General features: G+C 34.1%; 1 protein-coding gene across 5 annotated transcripts; it reads right to left on the bottom strand.

The window, feature by feature from the left end:
• Positions 1–412: 412 nt before the first annotated feature.
• Positions 413–24,651, bottom strand: LOC123704884 (choline-phosphate cytidylyltransferase B-like). 5 transcript variants are annotated; one of them, XM_045653384.1, is made up of 8 exons: positions 24,212–24,651; positions 11,122–11,344; positions 8,859–8,956; positions 5,323–5,485; positions 3,929–4,098; positions 3,233–3,456; positions 2,328–2,389; positions 413–1,124 (listed from the first exon to the last, which is right to left on the bottom strand). In XM_045653384.1, exons 1-8 carry the CDS (start codon positions 24,344–24,346, stop codon positions 1,006–1,008), a joined length of 1,194 nt encoding a protein of 397 aa, XP_045509340.1. In that variant the 5' UTR covers positions 24,347–24,651; the 3' UTR covers positions 413–1,005. The 5 variants fall into 5 exon arrangements, with proteins under 5 accessions (XP_045509340.1, XP_045509337.1, XP_045509347.1 ...); XM_045653381.1 differs by having other exon boundaries at positions 3,917–4,098; XM_045653391.1 differs by having other exon boundaries at positions 2,320–2,389; positions 3,917–4,098.
• Between the last annotated feature and the right edge of the window lie 1,135 nt (positions 24,652–25,786).

The raw sequence follows: 25,786 nt of genomic DNA on the forward strand, positions 1-25,786 counted from the left end.
GAAATTTGGTATGGAGATATTTTGATACTCGGTTATCAAAATACCTCCATACCAAATTTAAAAGGACATAGGCTACTTTTTATTGCGAAATATGTACCACGGGCGAAGCCGGGGCGGACCGCTAGTTTTTAATATTATGTTATAATATTTATGAAAAATTAATAATTAGGAAATAAAAATATGCATTATTACTTATTTTTGTGGTGGTTTTGCCTTTTTGTGGTAAAAAACCAACAACTGGATAGGATATTTAACTTTTTTTGCTTAATTATATTCAAATTAACTACATAATATGGTCTGAGGGTCAGCTTTTTGTGCAAACATGTCAGATATAAAATTCACTTGTAGTATTCACTAGTAGTCTAGGTTTATTAATTGTTAGTTTAAATATTATATAAAATAAAACAAAACAAACTTTTAATAATAAGCACCTCTTTATTCAACTGTCATAAGAGTATTTTACAATAATAATCTATACTCTTTGCACCTAGACATTGTTGGTGCTACATAAGGCTCCAATGTTCTAATGAGAAAATTTACATTAACATAAATAATAATAAAACTAATAGGATTAAATACATTCACTCATCTGTACCAACAGCAGACATACAAAAGCCATGACATAAATAACTTAACATTAGCTCCAGAGAAATGCTCGCGACTATCCATCGCTTCAATCTTTTCGATGTCCATGGACGTACGCTGTATAAAAATACTTTGTTACAATTCCACTATCGATATTAAGTTCATGTAGCAATGACCATGAGTACACCCCATTGAACTTCTATCAATTTACAAATGTAAACTATTCTGATGATATGCTATCACCACATCTGATACAAACTAAGAAACTGTTAATTCTCGTAGAAGAGTAAGAACTATAATATATTAAAGAGTGTAAAATAAATTTACATAATTTGTTATGTATTATAACAAACGAGTTTTTATAATTCTTCGGGTAGATCAAGGCCAGTCTTGCTCACTGATGGACAGAGGGGCGAACTCCTAGGTGAGATACGGGCTCGGATCTTGGAAGTCGTCGTCGCTGTCGTCGGAGCCGTCGTCCGTCAGCTGGCGCTGTGTGGTCTCTTCCGCGTCGCCAATGCGCTCAGAGCTCGATGCATCTGTAAACAAATAAACAATTATAAATACTTTGATCTTTTTCTATTTTTGATAGTATGAATATATTGTTGAAACATGTTTTTTAAGTCATAAAATACCCTTAGATGGGTCACAAAATGCTTCTTTGAGATACAAATATAAAAATTAATATAGAAAGTCTTTTTCACGTTGACGAAGTGTAAATAGTAGAGAAAAAGAAGGATAACCGATGTATTATGTTGTCGTGAATTAAAGAAATAGAAAGCCGTCAAGAAATTATAATTATTGGAAAGTTTCTATACACTACTTGCTTGTTATGTAAGTGATCCACATCTAGTGCATGTGCATTGTGCATAATTAAAACTACAAAGAAATAAAAAGAATAATAAGCTAAAAGATTACACAACAATAAAGACCAATCATATATTACTTTCAATTTCTATTAATTTAGCATTCTAGGTAAATTATTATAAAGTGCAACAACTTGCTACTGCAGTGTGTGAGGCGTTCATATTATACCAAGAATGATTCTTAATTATAATTGTTACATAATTCTGTATAAGAAAACTGTTTATGTTAAACTTTGTACCTTATCATGTTTTATCTTTTATTAATTATGAATCATTCTTTGAGCAGACACGTAACTATATTTAGCAATTTGTTTTATGAATCCACAATAAAAATGTAAAACAAAAAAATTTAAATATTCTATTTACAAAAAAAAAAAAAAAAAATACGGCTCGAGGTTCTCAATTATTATGAGTATTTTTTTTTAAATTTTGTCCAGTTCTGACCATTTGAAGGCGGTATAGCTGTTAATTGTTAAAAAAGTATGTAATTATTATTTTATTATTTACTAGCTTCCGCCCGCGACTCCGTCCGCGCGGAAAAATTAAGATTTATTTTTTTCTACGTATTTTTCCGGGATAAAAAGTATCCTATTTTATGCCCAGGATAATAAGGTATAATTATACCAAGTTTCATCGAAATCGAACCGTTAGTTTTCACGTGATGCCTGAACATACAGACAGACAGACAGACAAAAAAATTTTTAATCACATATTTGGGTTTGGTATCGATAACACCCCCTGCTATTTATTTTTTCAATATTTTCAATGTACAGAATTGACCCTTCTACAGATTTATTATATGTATAGAATAGATATAGTTACATGTATGCGTGTGTGTGTGTGAGGCAAACAAGCAGCAAATAGTTACCCAGTTACCTGCGTGCGGCTCCCACGTCTCGCAGCGACGCGACTTGGGCGGCGGCGGGGATACTGAGCGTCTGTTGACAATGTGATTTATTAGATAGATGTTTATAAATTAATTAAAATATGATAAGAGAATAAAGTCAATACATTTTCCTTTGTATTTAAAATTTTCTATTGCGTCATTATTGCATTATTACGCAGTGAATGTTAATAATTATCGTATCGGTAAATTGAAAAAAAAAGCTTGCTAAATGGTGTAGGGCAGCGGTGAGCTGTTTTTTTATTATGCCGGGCGGCGGGGCAATTCTATGCAAGAGCGGCGATTTGTTCACGCGGGTAATTAAGATCTAGTAGGCCATCCACACGTCTGCTGAACAACGTGACAAAAAAAACGTACACATAGGGACAGCACTATACGAAGAAAAGAGATGTACTTATTTCCTTCTCGCTTCTCTATATAGCGCCATTCCTATGTGTTCGTTGTTTGTCACGTTGTTCGGCAGACTTGTGGATGGCCTATAAGGTGTACACTGTAAGGCCGCCTGTCCACCTGCAAGAAAACTTGCAAGTCTACTTGCAAGTGGAAACGCGGAATTAGACTTGCATGTTGCTGCCGGACAGACTGTCGGACATTTCTCGCGGAAGTTTTCTTGCAGGTGGAAACGCGGCCTAAGGTGGTGCGGTGCTGATAGTGGTCATGTGGGAAGGTATGTGTGCGTGTGCGTATGTTTTTGTGTGTGTGTGCATGAGTGTATGTATGTAGGATCACTCTTTAGTGATAAGGCCGCCCTCTGTGCTAGTTTAGCTATAAGTTTTAGTTTTAAGTAGTTTGTATAACTATTAACTAGCATAGTAAAGTGTTGTAAATAATAAATAAAATAAATAAATATGTAGGCGGTTGTGGTAGAGTCCCTCACCGGAGCTCCGTGTCGTCGTCGCCGTTCTCGCTGGGCGGCGGCGAGGAGCGCGGCGAGGGCGGCTGGCTGAGCGCCTGCATGAGGCGGCCCTTGGACTCGTTCCACATGTTGGACAGCCGCCCGTCCGGCCCGAACAGCAGCAGGAACGCGTCGATCAGCTCGCGCGACTTCTCCTCCCACTTCGTCAGGATGTCCACGCGCTTCTCGCCGATGTTCGTCATCACCTGCAAACCGCTAACGCTGTTAATAACTCTGCTAACAATAATAATTTATGCTCTATAGCTTAATGTAAAGGAAAAAAAATAAGGCAACTGCTAGTATGTTCTTTTTTGCAATTTACACAGTAAATTAAATTCATTAATTAGTTATTTATTTAAATGATGTTTTTCAGTTTTTGTAATGACACACATTACTAACCGGTTTGTTAATAACGTAATTGGTATGTAACGTAATTAAAAGCAAAGAATCACTGGCAAAAAAAATTTAAAACTTTTTATACACTACTAAGTACTAGCTTTCCGAGCAAACGTTGTTCTGTCTTACTCGATCATTTAGGGATTTGAAAAAAAGATGTTAGCCAATTCTTAGATCCACCCAATGGGCACAACATAATGAGTACAGTTACTTATATTGAGTCAAGAGAAGTTTATATACTATTCTAGCACAACCGGCTACACTTATTACCGAAAGTCCCACCTTCTTCCCCTTATCCTTGAGCTCGTCCATCTTGTTCTGCAGGCGGAATTTCTTCTCGTTAAGGAAAGACACATTGAGCTCTTTGGCCGAGTAGCCGCGCGCGAGATTCCGCCGCACGTATATGTCATAGTCACGCACTATTCGCGCTACTATGTCTGACGTTGATACACCTGGAATAAAGCGTATATAGTCAAATAAAAAATACTTTATGCAGTTTCAAAAAGTTAACTAAGGAACGTATTTTTTTAATAAATATAATAAAATAAAAAATACTTTTTATATATTATGCAGTTAGTTACAAAAATTTTACAATAATAAAGAACATATTTTAAGTTGTAAACGCATGAACACCACACAACAGTTTGCGAAGTAAAAAGTGAGTTATGAATGTAAAATTCCTTTTATTTAATAATAAAGTAACAACGAACTAATTGTTAATACATGACTATTTAATAATAGTTAGTACTTAGTAGAACATGTAACAGAACATTTTATTGAAATAATAGAAATTGGAGTTTCCCTTAATAGTAATGGAACAAGAAATCCTACATCCATACTATATACATAATTATAATACATATTATAAATGCGAAAGTAACTCTGTCTGTCTGTTACTCAATCACGTCTTAATTACTGAACCAATTTGCATGAAATTTGGTATAGAGATATTTTGATACCCAAGAAAGGACATAGGATAGGTTTTATTCCTGAAATCCCACGGGAACGGGAACTATCCGGGGTTTTCTTTGACTGCGCTAGTATTTTATAAATACAAATTTCTTTAACAAAAAAAAAAGACCAAAACTGCAATTATGTCCACTCTTCTTCCGAGTTGATAAAAGCGGTGCGAAATAATCGCGACAGACATTCAATACGTGTCTAGGTTAAATACTTCCACACTTGATATGATTACCGATAAACTGTTTGCCCTTGCTTATGTGAATAGACATAATATTGTGAGCTTCAATTACATTTATATTTTATTGTTATTTCTGTTTGAGATTGCATTGATTGATTTTACATGAAAATTAATCTAAACTCATTTAAATTTTAAATATTCGAATCTGAAATATCACACTACCGGTTGGTAACAAAATCTAATGTGCTTTTTTATCGCAAAATTTAGCAGCAGGATTTAAATACGAATCTACTCGAATATTCTAATGATAATTTTTTGTCTGTGATGATAATTTTGTTTTTTCCTTCAACATAATATTTACCTAAATGACGAAGCCAAAAGTTTAAAGTTGACATGAGAGGACAATCATTATAGCGATTTTAATATGTGCAAGAAAGAACTTTAGACATCGCAATTTTTACATTACTTAAAGCGAAATACAACGAAAATTTCCTACATCTAAAACATTACTATGCAATTTGAAAAAATATTTTACCTTCCGTCCGTTCAGTGGCCACAAACATGTCCTTCGCCTTGATCATGGCGTACGTGTCCTCGCAGTCCTCCGTCGTGTATGGGATGTCGTCGTGCGCGAGGAAGTCGATCTTGTGCTTCTCGAGGAACGCCTCGTCGTACTCCCACGGCGCGTCGCGGACTACCTGCAAAAATAACATTAAAATTACAATCTTCTATATAAAAATAAGTCGGGTTTTCCTTCCTGACGCTATAAGTGCTGATTTACACAGAGTCAGTAGACAATCGGCGCCGCGACTGACTTTAAGTGCTGATTTACACAGGGTCAGTAGACGAGTCAGTCGCGGCGCCGAAATTCGGCGCCGCGACTGACTTTAACTGTTTACATAGACTTCAAGCCTCTGTACTGACTTCAAATCTGTTTACACAGGGTTTTTTTTCGGGTTACCACTGATTTGCCTCGAATTTGTAGTCAGTTACTGACCCTGTGTAAATCAGCACTAACTGTTTACATAGACTTCAAGCCTCTGTACTGACTTCAAATCTGTTTACACAGGGTTTTTTTTCGGGTCAGCACTGATTTGCCTCGAATTTGTAGTCAGTTACTGACCCTGTGTAAATCAGCACTAACTCCAGAATGCACGAACCAATTTCCACGGTTTTGCATTCGTTGTAAAGGTCTCGGGCTCCGTGAGGTTTATAGCAAAGAAAAGGTGTCTCTGGTGGCGAAACGGAGTTCGCCCAGTTTGTTAGTCAGATTATATTTGTGAAAATTTTTACAGCATTGGATGTCCGGGAAAATGCAGTTTATGTGTAAGAATTATTAATGGATGGCCTGAATGGATATAGCAATATATTAATTGAGTTTCGGTGACTCATGTAACAGACTTGTAATAGTAGGTACCCACATCCTAATACTGTTACCTAATTATTTTGATCTAATTTTTTTGAATAAATAATAATAAATCCTTTATTTGCATTTAAACATGGTATTTTAAGGTGTTATAACTTACAATATAATGTTACAGCATGTTTAGCCGTTATTTAACAGCGTGCAAAATTATTTTATTACATAATATCTATATTCAAAGTATCCAATTAATTTGTCATTCATTCACATTATTCATTATACAATAAAAATTAATTTGAAGTAGGTAGTTACGCATTTCTACATTTTTAGTAAATGTAAAATAAATTATACATACATTAATCACAACTTATTTTATCCTACTAATATTATAAATGCGAAAGTTTGTATGGATGTATGGATGTTTGTTACTCTTTCACGTAAAAACTACTGAACCGATTACAATGAAATTTACACACAGGATAGTTTTTATCCCGGAAATCCCACGGGAACGGGAACTATGCGGATTTTCCTTTGCAAACGCGGGCGAAGCCGCGGGCGGAAATCTAGTTGCTATTAAACATGCTACAATATAATCAGGCCTCATTTAGCAGGGTAAAATATTTGGATGGAAATGAAACGAGTTCTTAAAAATAAGGTCAGATTGTTTTGACATATTTTTATTATTATCATACAATTTATACTTGAAAATGTTAGCGTATCGCTAATTAGCTGATACAACGGTAGCTGTTTAAAAGCGTGTCAAAAGCATACTTAAACACATGTCTATTGGTACTTCAGCCTGTTCGTGATCGATACAATGAATTTACGAGCAAGGTCAAATAGAAATAGCCTACGTTTACAAATATGCATTTTAAAAATTGGAGCTATTGCGATGTTATAATACCTATAAAGTTTTTATAAATCGTCGACGATTGCGTGATTAGGTGCGGACGCATTACACGTACTTATTCTACAAGTGTAGGACATTTGCATTGTTCTTATGATTTATGAATAAACAAACACAAAAAATAAATATCTACCAATCCATCCGCTCATATTAAGTAATTCGTAATAAAAGAAAGGCAATAGAGTCTGAACTCTGAAGTCAACAAGAAGCAACAGGATTTTATAAGCGCCGCAAATCGCAATGCTGAATCTACATTCATAAATAGCTCTCATTACACAAATACCACGGACAATAAATCACAACATGTTATACCGTTTAAGAAATATGTTGTATGGTTTCAGAGGAAGAAACTTTAATACAATTACAAGGCTTTTACGAGTAGGTGGGTACATTTGCAATCATGACCTACTGACATACAAATCTTCTTTACTATAATACGATTTTAAATGTTTATTTTTATACAGTTAATTGATAATACAATTTATTGTTCGGCTGAACGGTTAGTGTAACATATTGCTTGGTTTTGCACGAAATTCCGTTAAGGAATTCCAACATGCCAATTCCAATTTATTCTAAGCATTGAATGATAAAAAATAGAAAGGTAAAGTGAAGGGGATATCATTAAGTTAATGTAAATCACACCTTCACACAAATAATAAGTGTGTTACACCCAACATGAGTTACTAGAATATTCTAGCGCACATACGTAATCTTTATTCTGATTTCTGCATCACCTTATAGCGCAAATGTATAATTATTCCAATTATTTTTATGTGTCTCACGTTTTTCACAACAAACAATTATAATTAAAACAAAATATGAAACATGTGCGGAGTACCAATAAGCTTATCGTTTATGATGAGTATCATTTGTACTGCAAAAAGAACGATTATATCATTAATACTGATAGAACATTGAAATAATTATCTCATTTACAAATAAAACTGTATTTATCTAGGTGATAAGACATTAGTATTATTGATGTTTACAATTCACGTTTTGAATTTACTTTAGGTATATATAAAATTATCAGCACCCAACAGATGCGTCGTTGGAAACATTGAATCTGCTTACCCGATAACTACGATATTGTTTTGATAAATATTAATTAAAATTATTATTTCTATAGAATCACCGTTGCTCATCGCATATAATCAAGGTTTGGACAGATAACACTAAAATATTTTTTTCATAGAATGTTTTTGTTTTAAATGTATTCAAGATACAAAGTCAAACGCTATGGCAAAGACATTCCGAGGTTTCCATTCAACATTCAACAATTTGTTAGTGAGTAATTCATACTCGTTCACAATAGATAACATTAGGCGCATCCGCACATGATCCATTATTACGTATCACCTATCTATTTAATGGTTTATTACTTTAGGACATGGCTTATTGTATGACAAATAAACGATCTGGGTTAATTAGTTGTTTGATGTTTCACTGTCACATTAATAAACTAAAAGTTGAATAAAGTAAGTTCCTAAGTAAACAGTGTAATTATTGAATATACATATTAATATTATTTTCACGACTCAACGGTGGTGAAACCGGCTCATAATATTTTTTATAACTAACTCTTATTATAAAAAATATTATGAGCCGGACTCATAGAGCTAAAACCGGTAACTTAATTGTTTTACACATTTATACATAGAATGAAACATTATCAATGCAGTGCAAATTTATTATTTAATCAATAAATTTAGTCAAATAGTAATTATTTGCTAATTTCTACATGTTGCTTTATATAACATTTTAAAATAGTGTGTATATTAAAATAAGTAGATATATTTACCTCGTCGACGTATCTGCAATGTCTGACTGCCTCATACCGCTCATCTTCTGTCATCACAGTACGCCCCTTTCGGCTGTGTGTTAACTTGTCGCTACATACTGGAAAAGATAAACATGTATAAGAAAAAAGATTAAAACTCACATTTCAAGTATCTTAAAAACATCTGCACTGATAAACAAGTTTGGAGTGCATGGGTGACTCACATCAGTCAATTTCAAAACAGATGAGTTTTTTCATATTTTTGGAAAACTTATGCTTCTTCTACGTATAGAAATAATTTATAATAATCTCCTCATACTTTCAAGAAACATAATATTGTTTATAAATAGCAATTCGCCATAAATAATATGCAGTTGAAAGAACGCGGAAAGAAAGTTAGTGCACGGTTTTACAGCCTTGATAAGCTATGGTACCAATAAAGTATTTATACCACGGAAAACAATCGAATATGATAAGAAGTTTCTGTATTATTATTGTTTTAATTTATGGAGGAAATATATTTTCCATTAATTAGTTTTTACGATAAGTTACTAAGTACCTATGTGATAAACAACTAATTTCTTTTATTTATAAATGGTAAGATATCAATAGATATTAGATAATGACTGTTTATTAATTAATTATTTGTTAGTCAGAAATTAGTCACACGCGTCCCGCAGGTACACACCAACCCCACTTTAATACGGAGTGACTCAGCTAATTAACTTAGAGGGTTTCATTTTAATAATGAATTATGTTACAGTTTATATACTCGCTTACTAACTATTTTAGAGGCGTTGATGCTATATTAAGGTGAAGTAAGACGTTTACGGAAAAACATACAGTTTAATAAAGGTTTAATTTATAAAATATGTACCAAATAAAACTTTTGAAAGTTTGTCACGAAATAAGTTTTCCTTCCGGTCAATTAAGGCGAAGCGTACCCTTTTATACCTACAAGTTTAGGTATTGTAAATTGTAACATTGTAAGTTAAACTTGAGAATATAATATTAGTAATAAATAACTTTCCGAAAATTATCAATAAACACGTGTTATTGGAATGAACGAAATTGCAAATTCATGATAATTTATTGCATTACAAGAAAATTATAATAACTAATTAAACTAGACTGTCAAGTGTATTTTTATCATTTGTCCTTGCTCTGGTGATAACAGTGCATAAAAATGTTTATCATACAGATATATCTTATGCATACAATTTAAGTTAAATTTGGGTAAAGTGTAAAAAATAATTTGGCACGTTTTACATCTATATAATTATTTCATGGATTTATGTTTTACAGTGAAATAGAAAATTTACCTAAAATCTGTTTAAATTTACTGATGCATACATTTTATAAACAATGTCCGTAATGATCATTTAGTTGGACAGTACAGGCAATTGCAAAATAAATCTACGCACCGAATGAATCAGAAATACCGTTCACGAGGTTCTTTTCCTTATCACTAATACCACGCGAGCTACAATTGTGATAGCGATAAAGTTAATTACGCAAGTAATTACTACACATTCCTTAGAACTTCTGATTGTTAAAATCATACGACTATAATATCGACCAATCACTTGCTTTATAATTATATCCTCTGATACGTAAATTAGAGACCTACAAATTTAGTAGAATTGTAGACATAAGATACGTTGTTGTACCCTTGAGCCTTGAGTCTTGACGCAACCAGATAATATTAGGAATAACGGCTAAAACGCCTATTAGTATTTATGACTCACGATATTTCCATTCCGGGTCAAAACAAGATTACAGACATTTCTATGGATATAACGGATACACTATCTCTACTTTAGAAACCGTTTGTTCCTCCAGAAAGATAATATATTACGTCTACTTTCGTTTTATCTACATCGTACTTAGTCTTAGTCACTTCACTTGCTGGATACAACTATATACTAAGTACGTTAAGAATAACTTAAGAATTTGACAAAAATTTGATAGCATTCATAGTCATTGTACCATTGTGTATCTCACAGATAGGTCACCAAAAAAGACTTCTAACACTAATCCCCAATCTGCGTCATCACTCTTATATTTACCTGTTTATAATATCTTTATCTGATTTCGAGTTTCCAAGACATTCGTTTGTTTATATTTAATGATAATGTTTTTAAAATATAGCGATAGGAACGATAAGGGACTGTTTTTTAAACTACTGTGGCCTGTGGCGTATTTTTGTTTTGATAGATGATTCAAATAGGTATTTTTTACTAAAACGAGAAAGGTTTGCTATCCACAGTTGCTTTTAACTCACCTCCAACAATGAGGTATACATTTGGGAAGACCGTCTTGGCCTGCTGCAACTGCCTCGCGTGACCCTGATGGAACATGTCGTATATGCCGTCGGAGTACACGCGCACCTTGCGCGGGGCCGTGCCCGCCAGAGCCACCGCCCGCGGGATGCGCCCGTAGTGACATCGCTCCCGCTCCGCGACCGCTGCGGGGTCCGTGCTGAAGGGTGCTGCTGTTCGTATTGACTGTTGACAAACATATTTGCTTATTATTCACCATGATGTTATTAAGATTAGATAGAAAAATTGGGGTATAGATTTTGGACATGTTAAGCAACCTCAGCAGAAATCCTTGATCGTAACAATTATTTGACAGAAGAGATCAAATCTCAGTTCACTAACTCTAAGGGCGGCCGTACACGGACCGCTTCAAGCAGTTGAGACCGACCGCTTGAAGCCGCGACCGTGCGGTGAACTATAGGCATTCATTCACCGCCGTACACGTGACGGCTCGAGCTTGACTAGTCAAAAAAATCAACGGCTCGAGCGGTTGGTAGCGACGGCTCGAGCGGTCAACAACCGACGGCTCGAGCAGTTGACGCCGACCGCTCGAGCCGTCCGTGTACGTCGCTCAGCCGTTAACTGCTCGAGCGGTCCGTGTACGGCCGCCCTAACATATGATCAAGGTCATTAATCGCGACGTCCACGCAAATTGCATAGTCATAAAATGTCAGCTCGAAAGTTCAAGTGAATTTCACCTCTGAATCCGAGTCATGTTATATTATTTGAAAGAAAAATTTTGACATGAATAACGTTAGCCTAACGGTCTATTCTAAAATATACAGAAAGAAACCATGTAAAAAGTATCACTGGCATCGCTAATTTACTAAATTGATGTCACTTAAAATATAAATGTTAAAAACCCAGACAGCTTGTTTGTCCTTGTGAGAACAAGGAAATTTAAGGTAAAATCAAAGTTGCACTCTCACGCTCTAATAAATATGTACTTTATGGTTAACATTGAGCAATGGCTATCCCTATTACTAAACTGTATCCATGAGTGAGCGTCAACCGTTACATCACTAAACGGACAATCAAAATGATCACGCACAACAAAACGGGTATTTTATTTACAACTATTTAGTAGGAGAATGATGTAACACTATATCATTATTGCTATGGAATTTAAAATAAGCTTACAACTCCTTTGCTTTTGCAGGTATAACTTTATATATGTATTAGATATACATATATAGATATTGGGGCATAGATTTTTATAGATAACTAGCGGTCCGCCCCGGCTTCGCCCGTGGTACATATTAACGTTTTCTCTACATAAGAACCATCCTCGTACTTCAAGGAATATAATAAAAAAAGAATTATCGAAATCGGTTCAGCCGTTCTCGAGTTATGGAATTACAACGAAAAGTGGCATTGATTTTTATATATTAGATAGAGAAGAGATGAGGCTTAGTATTCCAGGTGAGCTATTTTATCCGCACAGAAAGAACAGAAGACCACATAGTACGATATGATTTTTATTTTATCTATTTAGATCTATACATATAATAAATCTGTAGAAGGGTCAATTCTGTACATTGAAAATATTGAAAAAATAAATAGCAGGGGGTGTTACTGGATCGATACCAAACCCAAATATGTGATTAAAAAAATTTTTGTCTGTCTGTCTGTCTGTCTGTCTGTCTGTCTGTCTGTATGTGAAGACATCACGTGAAAACTAACGGTTCGATTTCGATGAAACTTGGTATAATTATACCTTATTATCCTGGGCGTAAAATAGGATACTTTTTATCCTGGAAAAATACGTAGAAAAAAAAATAAACTAAAATTTTCAGTTTTATCCATAGACGTTGTTCTATACCGCAGTGGATTCAGCGCCGTAACATGTAGCTCCGAAAGTCGGATTTGGCTTGAACCGTTTGCGTCACACGAGAGCCGCACGATGCCACGCCTGCCACGACTCCTATATAAGGACTGCGATCCGCGCCGCGCGACGCTCAAGGGGGGACGCCCTTGCGCATGTCGCTACCAGGGTGAACCTTCAGTTCACCCCCGCGTCCGCGTTAAAATGTAGAAGCCCTTCTGGCTATTATTGAGAGACACCACACAAAAAAAAAAAAAAAAAAAAAAAAGCCGCGCGACGCATAAAATTTATGAATTTTGATGCGAGCGGACGTGTCCAGTGTGGCGAGCGGTCGTTCTTATTGGAATAAAATATATTGTATGCATAATAATAATAATTAACATATTAATATTGTTTTCACCGTAAATTGGTTTATTCATTAAACTCATAATTCTCTCTGTCATCTCATTTCATTGTATTTATAACTATACATATTATAATAAATCTGTAGAAGGGTCAATTCTGTACATTGAAAATAAGTTGAAAATATTGAAAAAATAAATACCAGGGGGTGTTACTGGATCGATACCAAACCCAAATATGTGTTTAAAAAATTTTTTGTCTGTCTGTCTGTCTGTCTGTCTGTCTGTCTGTCTGCATCACGTGAAAACTAACGGTTCGATTTCGATGAAACTTGGTATAATTATACCTTATTATCCTGGGCGTATAATAGGATACTTTTTAAATAAAATACGTAGAAAAAAAATTAATCTTTTCAGTTTTATCCATAGACGTTGTTCTGTAGAACCGCGAACACACGTTGCGTATTATTATAGGCCTAGCCGTATTTGGGTCCAATATATATTTATAAGATATCATTGTCAGAGTTACTCAAAATGAAGAAATAAACCATCCACGCGAAGACCGACATCCGCGCGGACGAAGTCGCGGGCGGAAGCTAGTAATGAATAAAACAATTACCAAGTATTGAGGTAGATCTTATATTTCGATTTCATTTGGCAAGAGTCCTAACTATATAAATAATGGACTAACCGGGACGAGAGATTTAAATGAAATACGTCAGCGTTGATGAGATTGTTGGCATCGTGATTCATCTTTGGTGAACATTACCTAGCATTAAGCGTATTTATCTTTCATTAAAGAACTTTGCCATTTTGTCCCAGAGTAAATGATGGGGAAAAAACTGCTTTTAGGGTAGACTATACTGTTGATCAATGACTATAAACATTGGAGACTTTAAACAACAAAATCTCAGAAAATTACGCTCGCCTTTATGAGTTTCTATAAAGAAGAAGAATTCAAATACGCTCTTACCGTATTCAAATGTAACAAGTGATAACTGCGTTAAAAACAACCGACTTCAAACTTGCACTTGCAAAATTTACAAATACCTACAGACAAAAATGCTCATAAAATAAAAACTACTGGCCCTATCCCTATAAAATTTTTATGGGACCAATTCGACACCATCCCGCATCGAACAAAAAAAGAATCACGTAAATCGGTTCAGAAACCTCGGAGTAATCGGTGTACATACATAAAAAAAAAAAAAAAAAAACATACCGGCCGAATTGATAACCTCCTCCTTTTTTTTGAAGTCGGTTAAAAATTACAAAAGATTACATTATACACATTTTGGTAGGTATGCTTATTATTTTTGGTAATTAGTAAATTCATATGTAATTTACAAAGAAACAATAAACAGGTTATTGGGTTGAAACTGGTTGCCCTGAGCGGACGGCACTCATAATTTACGGAATGACCTTAACTATAGACATTGTAATATCATCTTGTTTTTCACGGTCAGGAGTCCAGACGTCCTCGTTGCTACTTGATTTTTCAAATCCAGCAAAGGTAGATATCTTGATTTTAAGATCGGGACTATTCCTGCACATGATCAGTGCAATGACCTCATTTGTTTATTGTGAGATGAGTTTATTATTAGTAGTGTTAGGGTGTCAAGGTTTACGATTAGTTGGGGACTGGGGTGATAATGAAGTGGCGTGATGTGACGCTGTGCCGGACATGCGATATGCTCGTGTGTGACTCCTCGCTTATCATCGTGCAGTGCAAACTAGCATGTGTTGCAACAATACGTTATTAATCTCATTATTTTATCGCTTGTTACTTAATGTTCCAACTTTTAAACAATGTATGGAAGTGGAACATTTGGCAGGATTATCCACGCTAAACAGTAGTTGAGTACATTCCTCATAATAGTCTTTATAGCATCACGGAAGGAACCAAAAGACACAAGTGCAAGTTTGTCCTCGACAAGCCAGTAGAACCAATAAACAGTGATCGTATATTTATTTTGACTAAAAGCATACTAGAATTGCATTTGCATTAAATAGATAAAACTGTCTGACATCAGACACATTATATATTTTCTTTAAATTGTTTTAACCTTGACTGAGTTCGAAATCTATTTGAAAAGACTTAATAATATCCCAACAGAACTGTGTTTGATAATACCAAGCGGTCCGAGCGGTCCCAGACACAATAGATTTTCTATTGTGTCTATGGTTCCGGGGCCTAAGTTATTAAAAGGGGCTGGATTGATAATTAATTAGACTCAAAAATCTAATCTCTGTCGCTTGAAACAGTAATTTTAGTTTGATCATCGACGGCTACTATCTGTGGTTACTGGGTGCTGGGCAGTAATAATCATAAAATCATAACATTTATGTTATTATAAACCTACCTAGCCCCTAGGTTATATAAAATATAAATAACCTCTCTCATGAAAACAGTTCCGATAATGCAACTCATTCTCCTTGCTAGTTGCCATTTTTGAACAAAAACAATATAGAAAATCTACATACAATATCGCATATCAAAACTACAGACATAATTTTATGAAACTTATGAAATGGACTGGTACACTAAATTTGCATATGATTAGAATAGAATCAGGTTTGTCATACCACTTTGCAGATTTGGGTTGACAATATCATATTATGCATAAATTGTATTTTAATGAATACCTACCGAGAGTTATAAAGTCCTTGCAAGGACTTTTAACTTTAACTCCTTTTGACGTCAATTGACAACATTTCATTTTTTATAAGGCCATAAAAGAAAAATACCGTTTCTTTATTTTGCTCTTGCGATTACAGAAAAAAAATTATTTCATTTTTTTATCGCATATTTTAAGAGAAATTAAATAAAAACGATAAATGTGATGATGACGTCATACATACGGAGGAATAAAAATGAGCCTTAGCCTAATTTAAAAAAAGTTAAAAAAAAAACTATCACTGACATTTACAGGGTATGGCATGTGTCAAATTTCATATTAATGTCATTTTTGTGAATGAATCATGTCAACAAACTTTTAAATCGTGTTATTGTGTTTTGGTTTTCTAATTTAATCTCATTACCGCGATGTTTGTTTGATTGGAGTTGGACCAATTTATTTATATTATACAAATAGTGCCTATAGTGTTCATAATTTTCTTGAAATAAAAGACTTTGTTTACTTACTAAAAGTTGTATTTATTTAACACTTTCCAACCTTTTTGGGATAGTATATTTGCTTCCCAGAAATTTCCAGCACCTCTTAACAAATCCTGCATAAAGTCATCATCATCAGTACTTGTGAATAAGTTTCTTTTGTTTAAAATTTTGATCAGCAAATAACAAATAACAATATTTACAAAACTTGACGAATCAAAGTGACAAATGTGCCAAAATGTCAACTGTCAAGATTTCTTTTTAATTTAAACTAGTTATGTGGCAAAGGAAAAAATGTATTCCTCCGTATGTATGACGTCATTTGGCGCTTACGACATTTTAGAATAAGATGATTTTAAAACTCAAAAAGATGAATGAAAACTTCGATATTTAGAAAAAGCAAAAAATACGTGTATTATAATTTTTGATCTAGTTTTCATTAAAATAAAAAAATAAGTAGCTTAAAATTTTGAAATGTTGTCAATTGTTCAAAAGTCGTCATACACAATAATTTTAAACCGGTTAATTTTAAGACATGCAATTAAATGATTGAAAAAACATGTTCAGAGGACTTTGAACATACTCGTATAATGTGTGAGGAAAAAAATTCCACTAGTTTTTAAAGTTTCAAGGTGCATAATATATTTGAAATTTAAAATTTGGTTCCAAACGTAAGCTTGTAAAATGTTGAAGGATGGAAGACCATAGAAATATTTTTTGAGGAAGAACCCAATTACGTAAATTGTAAATTGCGGTTGTTTTTATCCCGTTATAAATGTTATCGCATTTGAACCTCAGTTATTTTTTAGATTACCAACAGCTATCTGTTCTGCAGGTCAAGAACCCGAAGAGAAGTCCGGTTCATTTAAACTCTACATATGACTAGATTGCGTTTTTGTTCTTTCCTCAGTTTTATGCAGCGATTGTACGTACTGTGAAGGCTAAATCTCTTCAGTGGTTTTTAAGATATTCGACCGAATATTGCAGAATATATTAAAAATAATGATGAATCTAATGTATAAATATTTCAAGTAGTTAATTATATAATGAATTTAAATGTCTTAAAATATGTGCTTAAGAATAATTTTATCATACTTAATCGTAGAGAGCTCATAATGCGGCAAATACTTGCATTATTACTTGAATTACTGATTGTGTAATTTATGTTATCTTATACGTGTAGAAATCTCGTAATTTTAGATCGTATTCAGTTTCGCTCAAAACTTTATTTTAAGTTTCCTTGTACAGGGTGCTCTACGAATGTCATGCGATAAAAATTTAAATGTGACAATCGAAGTGAATGCAGTATTTGTACATACGTACTGAATAATGCGCCGGCTTTGCAATATAAGTGTATCAATATAAGCATAGCTGGTGTGGAATGCGGTTCCGGCCGAACCGTACAATAGTCCCATGACTAAATATTGGCTTGACGACCAAACCAGTAGGTTTAAGCAAATTTTAAATGAAATTTAGTATTCAAGATATCGAAAGTACCAAAAGGCACATGACAGAAAGAGAACTTTCTATGCATAATGCATGCTATCGTCATACGCTTTCACTCTTTTCATGGTAAACAAGAGTTTATGAATTAGACATGATTTCAATTTGATTTATTTTGAATGTGGTTTTCAGTAAGAATCATAAGTCCCATTTTTGTGTTATTAATTTATTATGCTCCTCCCTGTGAAAAATGTATGGTTTGAAAAAGTGGTGCACTCTTTACAAAACTGGTAAGGGGATGGTAGATGCATAATATGTATTTGAACTTAGTGCTGGTAATATCAGATTTGCGCTGCATGACAGAATCTTCTCATCTCAATGTATTACTTACAGAAACTTCGATTGGTTCTGGTCTCACTACACCGTTTTTCTTATAGCCGTTGATTGTGGTCTCCAGTTTCCCATTGCAATGTCCATTAGTAAGCGTGGTAGTCATAGTTAGTGAAGTCATTTTAAATCTATTGTCCGACTTTCTTAATTAACAAGGCACACTTTCAAGTTAACGAATTGCTGATTTTTGTAAATCGCATAATAACCGTTTTATCAATGGGTAAAATAGTTTCGTATCTCTTAAAAGGCTTACGTAATATTTCTTTTATTTTGAAACGATTTATTAGTTACCGCTATTATATAAATCGATTTCCTGTTTAAAACGATAAAGCACGGTCGCACTCCGCGAAATGAGGTCCGTGACTAACAATACCTAAGCTGAACGTGAAGTTTGCGAGGGAACAGTGTATGTATAGCACCAATGCGGGTATAGGCGGGTGTGGGGCGAGGGACTAGGGGGGCAGTTATCGGTGGCGCGACGCCGACGTGGAGGCTCGTCAGACACGCGGCGCGCCACGAACCGCCGTACCGTCTTAACCCAATCGAATAAAATGTCATTCGAAATGAATTTTTACGCCTGACAGTTTCAGCTCGAATGTCTATTGTACCAAGGTCTTCAGCTATTAATATGTCACGGAGTTATTTTCAGAATGTCATATGAATGCACGAATTACAAAACTTAAAACTTCGTCAGTGTATGCTACACAGGAAATATTTTATTACTTTGTCGTACATACGTACGTATTTCATAATAATTGTACGTATAGGTACTGTGACTAATGGAGAAGACTCAGGAACTGGAACAGTATCCACATTTAATTTTCCTACGCCATTGCTAACGAGGACGTCCCAAATAGGCAGTCTTCCTGTTCTGGAATATGGAAATATTTGGGCCGAAAGTTCTGATAAAAAATATAAATAATAGGCATTTATTATTTATACTTAAAAGATATCTTGCATTTTGATGCGCAGTAGAATGCAACTGACGAAGCATGGGCACTTTAAATTACGGCGAAGGTCAATATTACACAAGTGGCAAACGAAGACAAAGGATGAAATATAATACAATATCCTAAAATTGTCAATGGAGCTGTGAGATGAATAGACAATAAAAAATGTGGACATGACCATGTAGACCGGACTCTCAGTGGAGTTGGGGGAGGGAGACCACAAAACTGGTTGGCAACATCTGTCTATAGGATGTCTGGGATCTATACAATATATATCAGAAGTCAGATTTAGGTCCGCTATTTTTGCAAACGAACATCTCCTTGGAGCCTGCTCTAATGAGGCGAAGACATAGGATACGTAATATTTACGTCAATATGCTCATATTAAAATCCAAGTGATTATTACAATAGCATCATATTGACATTGACGTCATAAAACAAGATTTGGAGGTACCTACTATGGGAAATACTCAGCAAATTTTAGAGCTCATAAGTCATAAGAAATAATAAAGGATGTAGGTGATTGCATTATTTTCAGATTAAAGTTAAACTTCCTCTGACCTCTGCAAAATATTTATAAAATACAAGTGATGACGATGTTGACGTGCATAATGTACGAGAGCACATTAAATATGTGAAACTTCGAATACTAATGATGACGTAATTGTTATCATTACAACCTGTAGTACCTTCCTTGTATTCATTAACGTATTTCAGAACCAATTAACATTTTACATTAAGACTCCATTAAGATTTCAGGCTAAAAATACAGTGGAATGATATTATTTTTGAGTCGTTCTATTTTTAGGAGTAGTGAAATGGATTTAAATGCGTTCGTAACCAGCTTTGCATATTTTACTCTAACATTATTTTTAACTTTAATAATGTGAAATACTTATTATTATTTAATAGAGTATGGTTTTAAATCTTGAAATGATTGGTCATCCCACTATCCCAATGTAATATAAATTAATTGGTGGTAAATAATTAAAAATACTTATGTAATGACGATTCGAAAGTGCTACTAAAAGTAGTCTGATTGAATAAATAAATGTTTGAGTTTGAGTACCTAAATTTATTACTTTTTAACGTTAGTTTTCTGTCTGAATTTTTTAAAATACATAATTATATGTATTCAATATTAAATCAGACCACAGTTCTAAATTAGACGTATTTAATGAAACAAAACGGAGTGTAGTGACCGGCTTAGTGACCTACTAGCATGCGCCAAAATCTATAATAGGTACCTACTCAGTAGTAGTTAATTTCTTGGCTACTCATGTGTTCGAGATTAGATTATTTAAAGTTAATTTTATAAGACAACGCAATAAAATTTATGCTGAATTTTTTAACATTCACAAGAGAATTGAAAACCTCTGTATTCTTCTCGTGAGTTTCAAGACTCTGTGTTCATGAGAATCACCCTGTAGGTTTTGAATTTTGATTTCCTTGCGAATGTCGAAATTTACAGTATATACGTTTAGAGGTAGCGCGCACGAGCAACTTTGTCTCCGCAACTATTTTGTCTCTCCCACCCATGGGCTAGTATGAAAGTGCGCGCACGTAGCGACGCAACTCCCCATACAATTGATGGGGGAGACAAAGTTGCTCGTGCGCGCTGGCTCTAAATGTCAGTTTGATGTTTTCACAGCTTCCAAGGGACCGTAGACTTGAGTATTCAGTGCTAATTTCAGCTTGATTTCTCTACACGTTCCTGAGAACAAAGTGATCCTACAAAGGTTCCATTTTTTCCTTTTGAAGTTATTTTTAGCGTTCCTAAAAACAGGTTTATACGGAACCCTCCGTCCGACTCGCACTTGGCCGATTCTTTCTCAAATATTTCCTATAAAATTTTAAATTTGAAGAGTCGGGGAAGTTGCGTGGGTTAGCAAGACTGCAATAGAGCTTATTTCATTGTAGGTGAATAATATTTTTCATTTCCCTCCAAATGGTTCAGTTATTTGTAACAATTTCATTGTTATTGTATGATCTGGGTTCAAGGTAAGGTAGATCGACAGACCGTCATTCTATTATTATGATATTACAATGAATATAATAATATAACCTCGATGTTTATTGTTTAAACAACAAGTTTTTGTGCAATTACGCAGATACCGGTGAAAAAGGTGAACAAAAGTTGACGTAAATAATCATAACATATAGGTATTTGAAGTAGATATTTACCAAAATTTATAAGAAAACTGAACGCAAGAAAGCCTTCAGTTCGACTTTCAGAGCTCGTGAATAAATCGTGTTTAGAGTAAATCTTTTTATACTTTTCAAGAAATATGAAGGAATTGAGTTCCTACTGGCTACTACCCATTAATAATATAAGCAACACTTTCTTAACTAGGAAATATACCTAAACCGTTTATTAAGCAACTCAAATCTTAAAAATAAAAATATATGAATTATGCTGAGGCAATTCAGAAACGAGGTAGTAATTTCGCTGCCAAAATTAGAAATAGGTACTTAGTTACTTCCTTGATACGATATTTTTTATAAAAATCCAATTCGTGTTTATAAATTAATTAAAACGACATCTGTGTAAAAAAAAGTTAGACATTGACCATGATAATCATGTTGGATTATGTAATATTGAAAGTAGTTTAATCGTGTACTATTTCGTAATAGTAAACGCAATGACTAGAACTAATAGTAGCATGGTCAGGAATCACGCCACTTAGTTGGATGCGCGCCCAAATTCTTATTTGGCAATCATTGAATATAATATGTATTTATTCAATGAAAACAAACAACATGTTGACGAAAAGAGCTTATCTGTGCAAAATAACAATAAGTGTTAATTTATAGGTTCGCAAATAAATATGTAGTTATTTTTACATCTTCATTAGACGCGTTTAGAGTAAAATTTCATGGTCACCTCATGGCAATGCCGTCACGTCCTTGAGTCAGGTGACGATTTTGGTAAAGAAGTTTCGCTTCTGACATGTGTGCTCGGCTCTTTTTTTATTACAAATCCCTATAGTTCAGGATACATCGCCCATTTTAGCAAGTGACTACTATCAAGCTAAGTTTCCGTTTGTAGCTTTATTTTGATGAGACGCCCAATAATTTCGTGTACGAAAGTCTCGATTGTGGTAGCTAACAGAGATAACAAGGATAAAAATTTTTGATTTGATGGTTCTCAAATATTTATTACTAACTGAATTTTTTTTTTGTTCAATCTCAAGATTACCTAAATTATTCGAAAAAATATTTGTCCTTCAAAATCTATGGTTTGTTCAAAGAGTCCCCCTTTCCAAAGTGTATCGATAACGAGGTCATCATAAATGATTACTAACAAGCTGATTTTTTTGTTTTCACTTAGTTAATGTTTATATAATTCAACAGACTTATTGTCCTACAAATTGCGTAGTAAATATTTGAGAACCATCAAATCAAAAATTTTATCCTTGTTATCTCTGTTAGCTACCACAATCGAGAGTTTAGTACACGAAATTATTCGATGTCTCATCAAAATAAAGCTACAAACGGAAAATCAGCTTGATAGTAGTCACTTGCAAAAATGGGCGATGTATCCTGAACTACTATATTGTGATGTAAATTTAATGCATGTGTCTGTGTGTTTGATTGTGGCACTATGGCTCCCAAAGGGATGAAGCGATTTTGATTGTTTGTTTTTATATTTAAAAGTGGAATAAGGATACTTAGAAGCTATGTTTGATAAGTTATTGGTCAAATGTAGCCGCCTCTTCTCCCTAAATATGGGTATCAACTTTATCAAATTTAAAATCGAAGATGGAAGCCGTGATAAATATTTTAGTGCTCTTAATCAATGCAAGATATATTTTAATTTCATTTAATTTTTCCCTTAACTATAAAGAAAATTTAAAAAAGATATATAATTGTGTACTTAGTTGCCTTCTTCTAACACAATAATATGAACAGGTATAAATGAGACTTAGGAGCCCATCTGAGCATAATATTATGTTAACAGGTGATTGGTGAATAAATAAAAATATACATAAAAGGTATGGCATCAGTTCATACTTTAAGGAACCATCTAGTTTAGGGATATGAGTATTGAGTAATGGACTGTATTCATTAATTGATGGTATAAATTGTGCATTTCATTGCTTAATGTGTAAGGACTATTATAAATTATAATCTCAATATTATAGGACAGTAGTAAATGAAGATTGCAGTAGTAATAGTTAGCTACAAACTAATTGCATTATAATATATGGCTACCAAATTGTACTTAACTAAGTCGAGCAAAGAATTTTATTATTATATCAAATTCCACTTTCATATTATAACTATTAGAGCAACAATTGACAAATACCTGAAATCACTTTGTAGAAACACAATTATTAGTTACTAGCTTCCGCCCACGACTTTGTACATCCCGTTTTTCCCCGTTCCCGCAAGAATTTCGGGAAATCCTTTCTAAGGGGACGCCTACATTATTACATCTACCTGCATGCCAAATTTTAGCCCGATACGTCCAGTGGTTTGGGCTGTGCGTTGAAGTCACCTATATCAGTCACCTTTGAGTTTTATATATATATAGATTACTTATTACATTGATTGATGATAATACTTATAATATAAATGAATAGATATAACTTGGGCTACTTATCAAAATCAGTTCACTTATTGAATCAATCAAGAAATCGGAATCAGAAATACACAATATCACCTTTGATATTTCTTGCATTGATGTGTTTTGCATTGATAGGTGTTTACAACATCCGCCTCAACTACTCTCATTTTCTGAACAGTTAATGTTGGAGGCTAGAGTTTATAATGAACGGAGTGCAGTGTGATGAAGTGTAGTAAATGCTATAGCATGCAAACTAATATTATTACAATAACAAGTTTATGTATAAGTGTTTAAGAAATTCAGAAGCACTACATAGTACTTTTCTAAAGTTTTATTACCTTACTACATTTAGCAACATCTGTATTCAATCAAGCATAGCACCATTCAAATATTAGTCACATCAATGATTCATGACTTACCTGTCCAACTTCAGCAAACACTTGACTACTACTGCTAGAAAAACTTGTATCACTTCCGTTTTGTCCCTCGTTCGTTTCTTCCAATTTAGAACACATTTCTTTTTCGTCTCCCATTCTGTATCTTTTACGTGACATTATCTCATGGCAAGTCGGGTTAAATGTTCCAGTAATTCTAAGCTCTTATTTCCTCCAATTTTGTAATACCACGAATAACAGCAATTATATCGAAGTCGCGTGTAGGTACAATTTCTATTTAATTTTTAAATAGATGTTAATCTGCGAGATATTAAATTACAACCTCTCCATGAGTCATGAAAAAATCACGAAAATTCTAATATCAAATATGGAAAATTTATCATTTAGCAAAAGGAAAATAAAATATTTAATTTTATAATTAAGAATAAATTTGAACAAAACACGAACTTCTTACGTCAGTCATAGGAAATAAATTGCTTCGGCCTTCGGGCCTCGGGGGGGGGGGGGGGGGGGGGGGATCGGCAACTCGGCATTCGGCACCGGAAAGTGACATTGACAATTGAAATTTGACAAGTGAAGTAATACACATACCACAGAGTACGTAAAAGATTATACTATAATATAGACTAAAGTTTATCCAAGAAAGCCTTAGATCATTAAAGTAATGGAGTAATGGATAACACGCGCTTCCCCTTTTGCCGAGGTATAAGATTATTCGAATCGAAAAATCTTAAGCTTTCATAAAAACTACTTGCGTAATCGATTATAAACACTCTGCGTATTCGTTAAACATCGAAAGGACGTCTGCGAGTGCTCCGCAAAAAATGCCGTTTTGTGCTGTCAAGTCTTGCAGAAACAAGTCAAACACATAAAATATTTAAAAAGATGGAATAACCATCTAAGGAATAACCTTACAAAACATTAAAAAATAAAAATATGTAATTTTTTTTTTTACGTAAATATCTATTTAAATGCATTTTCTAATAATCGTCGATGTATCGTTTAGCGATATGATCAAGACAAATGAGTCGATACATATCAAACTCCGGTAAGTCCACTCCCCGCCAAAATTGAGATAACAATGGCGCCAATTTTGAATTGTAAAACTAAACCAGTCTGTACTTTTCAAAGTTAGGTAAGTCAATCGTATCTTTATTAAAATAAGGTTTAAAGTTAATATTTTTTTTCAAACTCCGGTATGTCCATCGACAGTGGTTTATCAAACTCAGGTAAGTCCATTTCGACCAATCACAGCGCAGTATGGCACTAAAATGGCTGCCATTTCTCTCAATTTTGTTGAAGCTAACATGTGTGACCAATGCTTAGAAATCGTTTTAATTGAAAAATGATGGAAGAAAACAGTTTTACTATAGAGGTGGTGGTTCTAGACAAAGCAAGGAAAAAAACAATACCAAAAGCTAAAACAGACAAGGCTCAGAAAACAGCTAAAAGATAAATGAAACTGACGCACAGCACACGCACAGTAGTTATTTCCAGCCATGAAGCCCAGGGCCGTACTGAGATTTTTTCAACCGTTTTGATTTATTGACCCCTCTCTTTGCCCAGCAGTGGGATGATAAAGGTTAATAATAATAATAA

Source organism: Colias croceus, chromosome 2 (assembly GCF_905220415.1).
Source record: "Colias croceus chromosome 2, ilColCroc2.1".
NCBI classification, from domain to species: Eukaryota; Metazoa; Arthropoda; class Insecta; order Lepidoptera; family Pieridae; genus Colias; species Colias croceus.

Coding starts and splice junctions, on each gene's coding strand:
- LOC123704884 (XM_045653381.1), bottom strand. CDS start 24,346: ATGTCACGTAAAAGATACAGAATGGGAGACGAAAAAGAAATGTGTTCT. Junction 11,345..24,211: donor TGTTTGCTGAAGTTGGACAG/GTAAGTCATGAA, acceptor GTTTGTCAACAG/TCAATACGAACAGCAGCACC. Junction 2,390..3,232: donor GACGACGACACGGAGCTCCG/GTGAGGGACTCT, acceptor CATTGTCAACAG/ACGCTCAGTATCCCCGCCGC.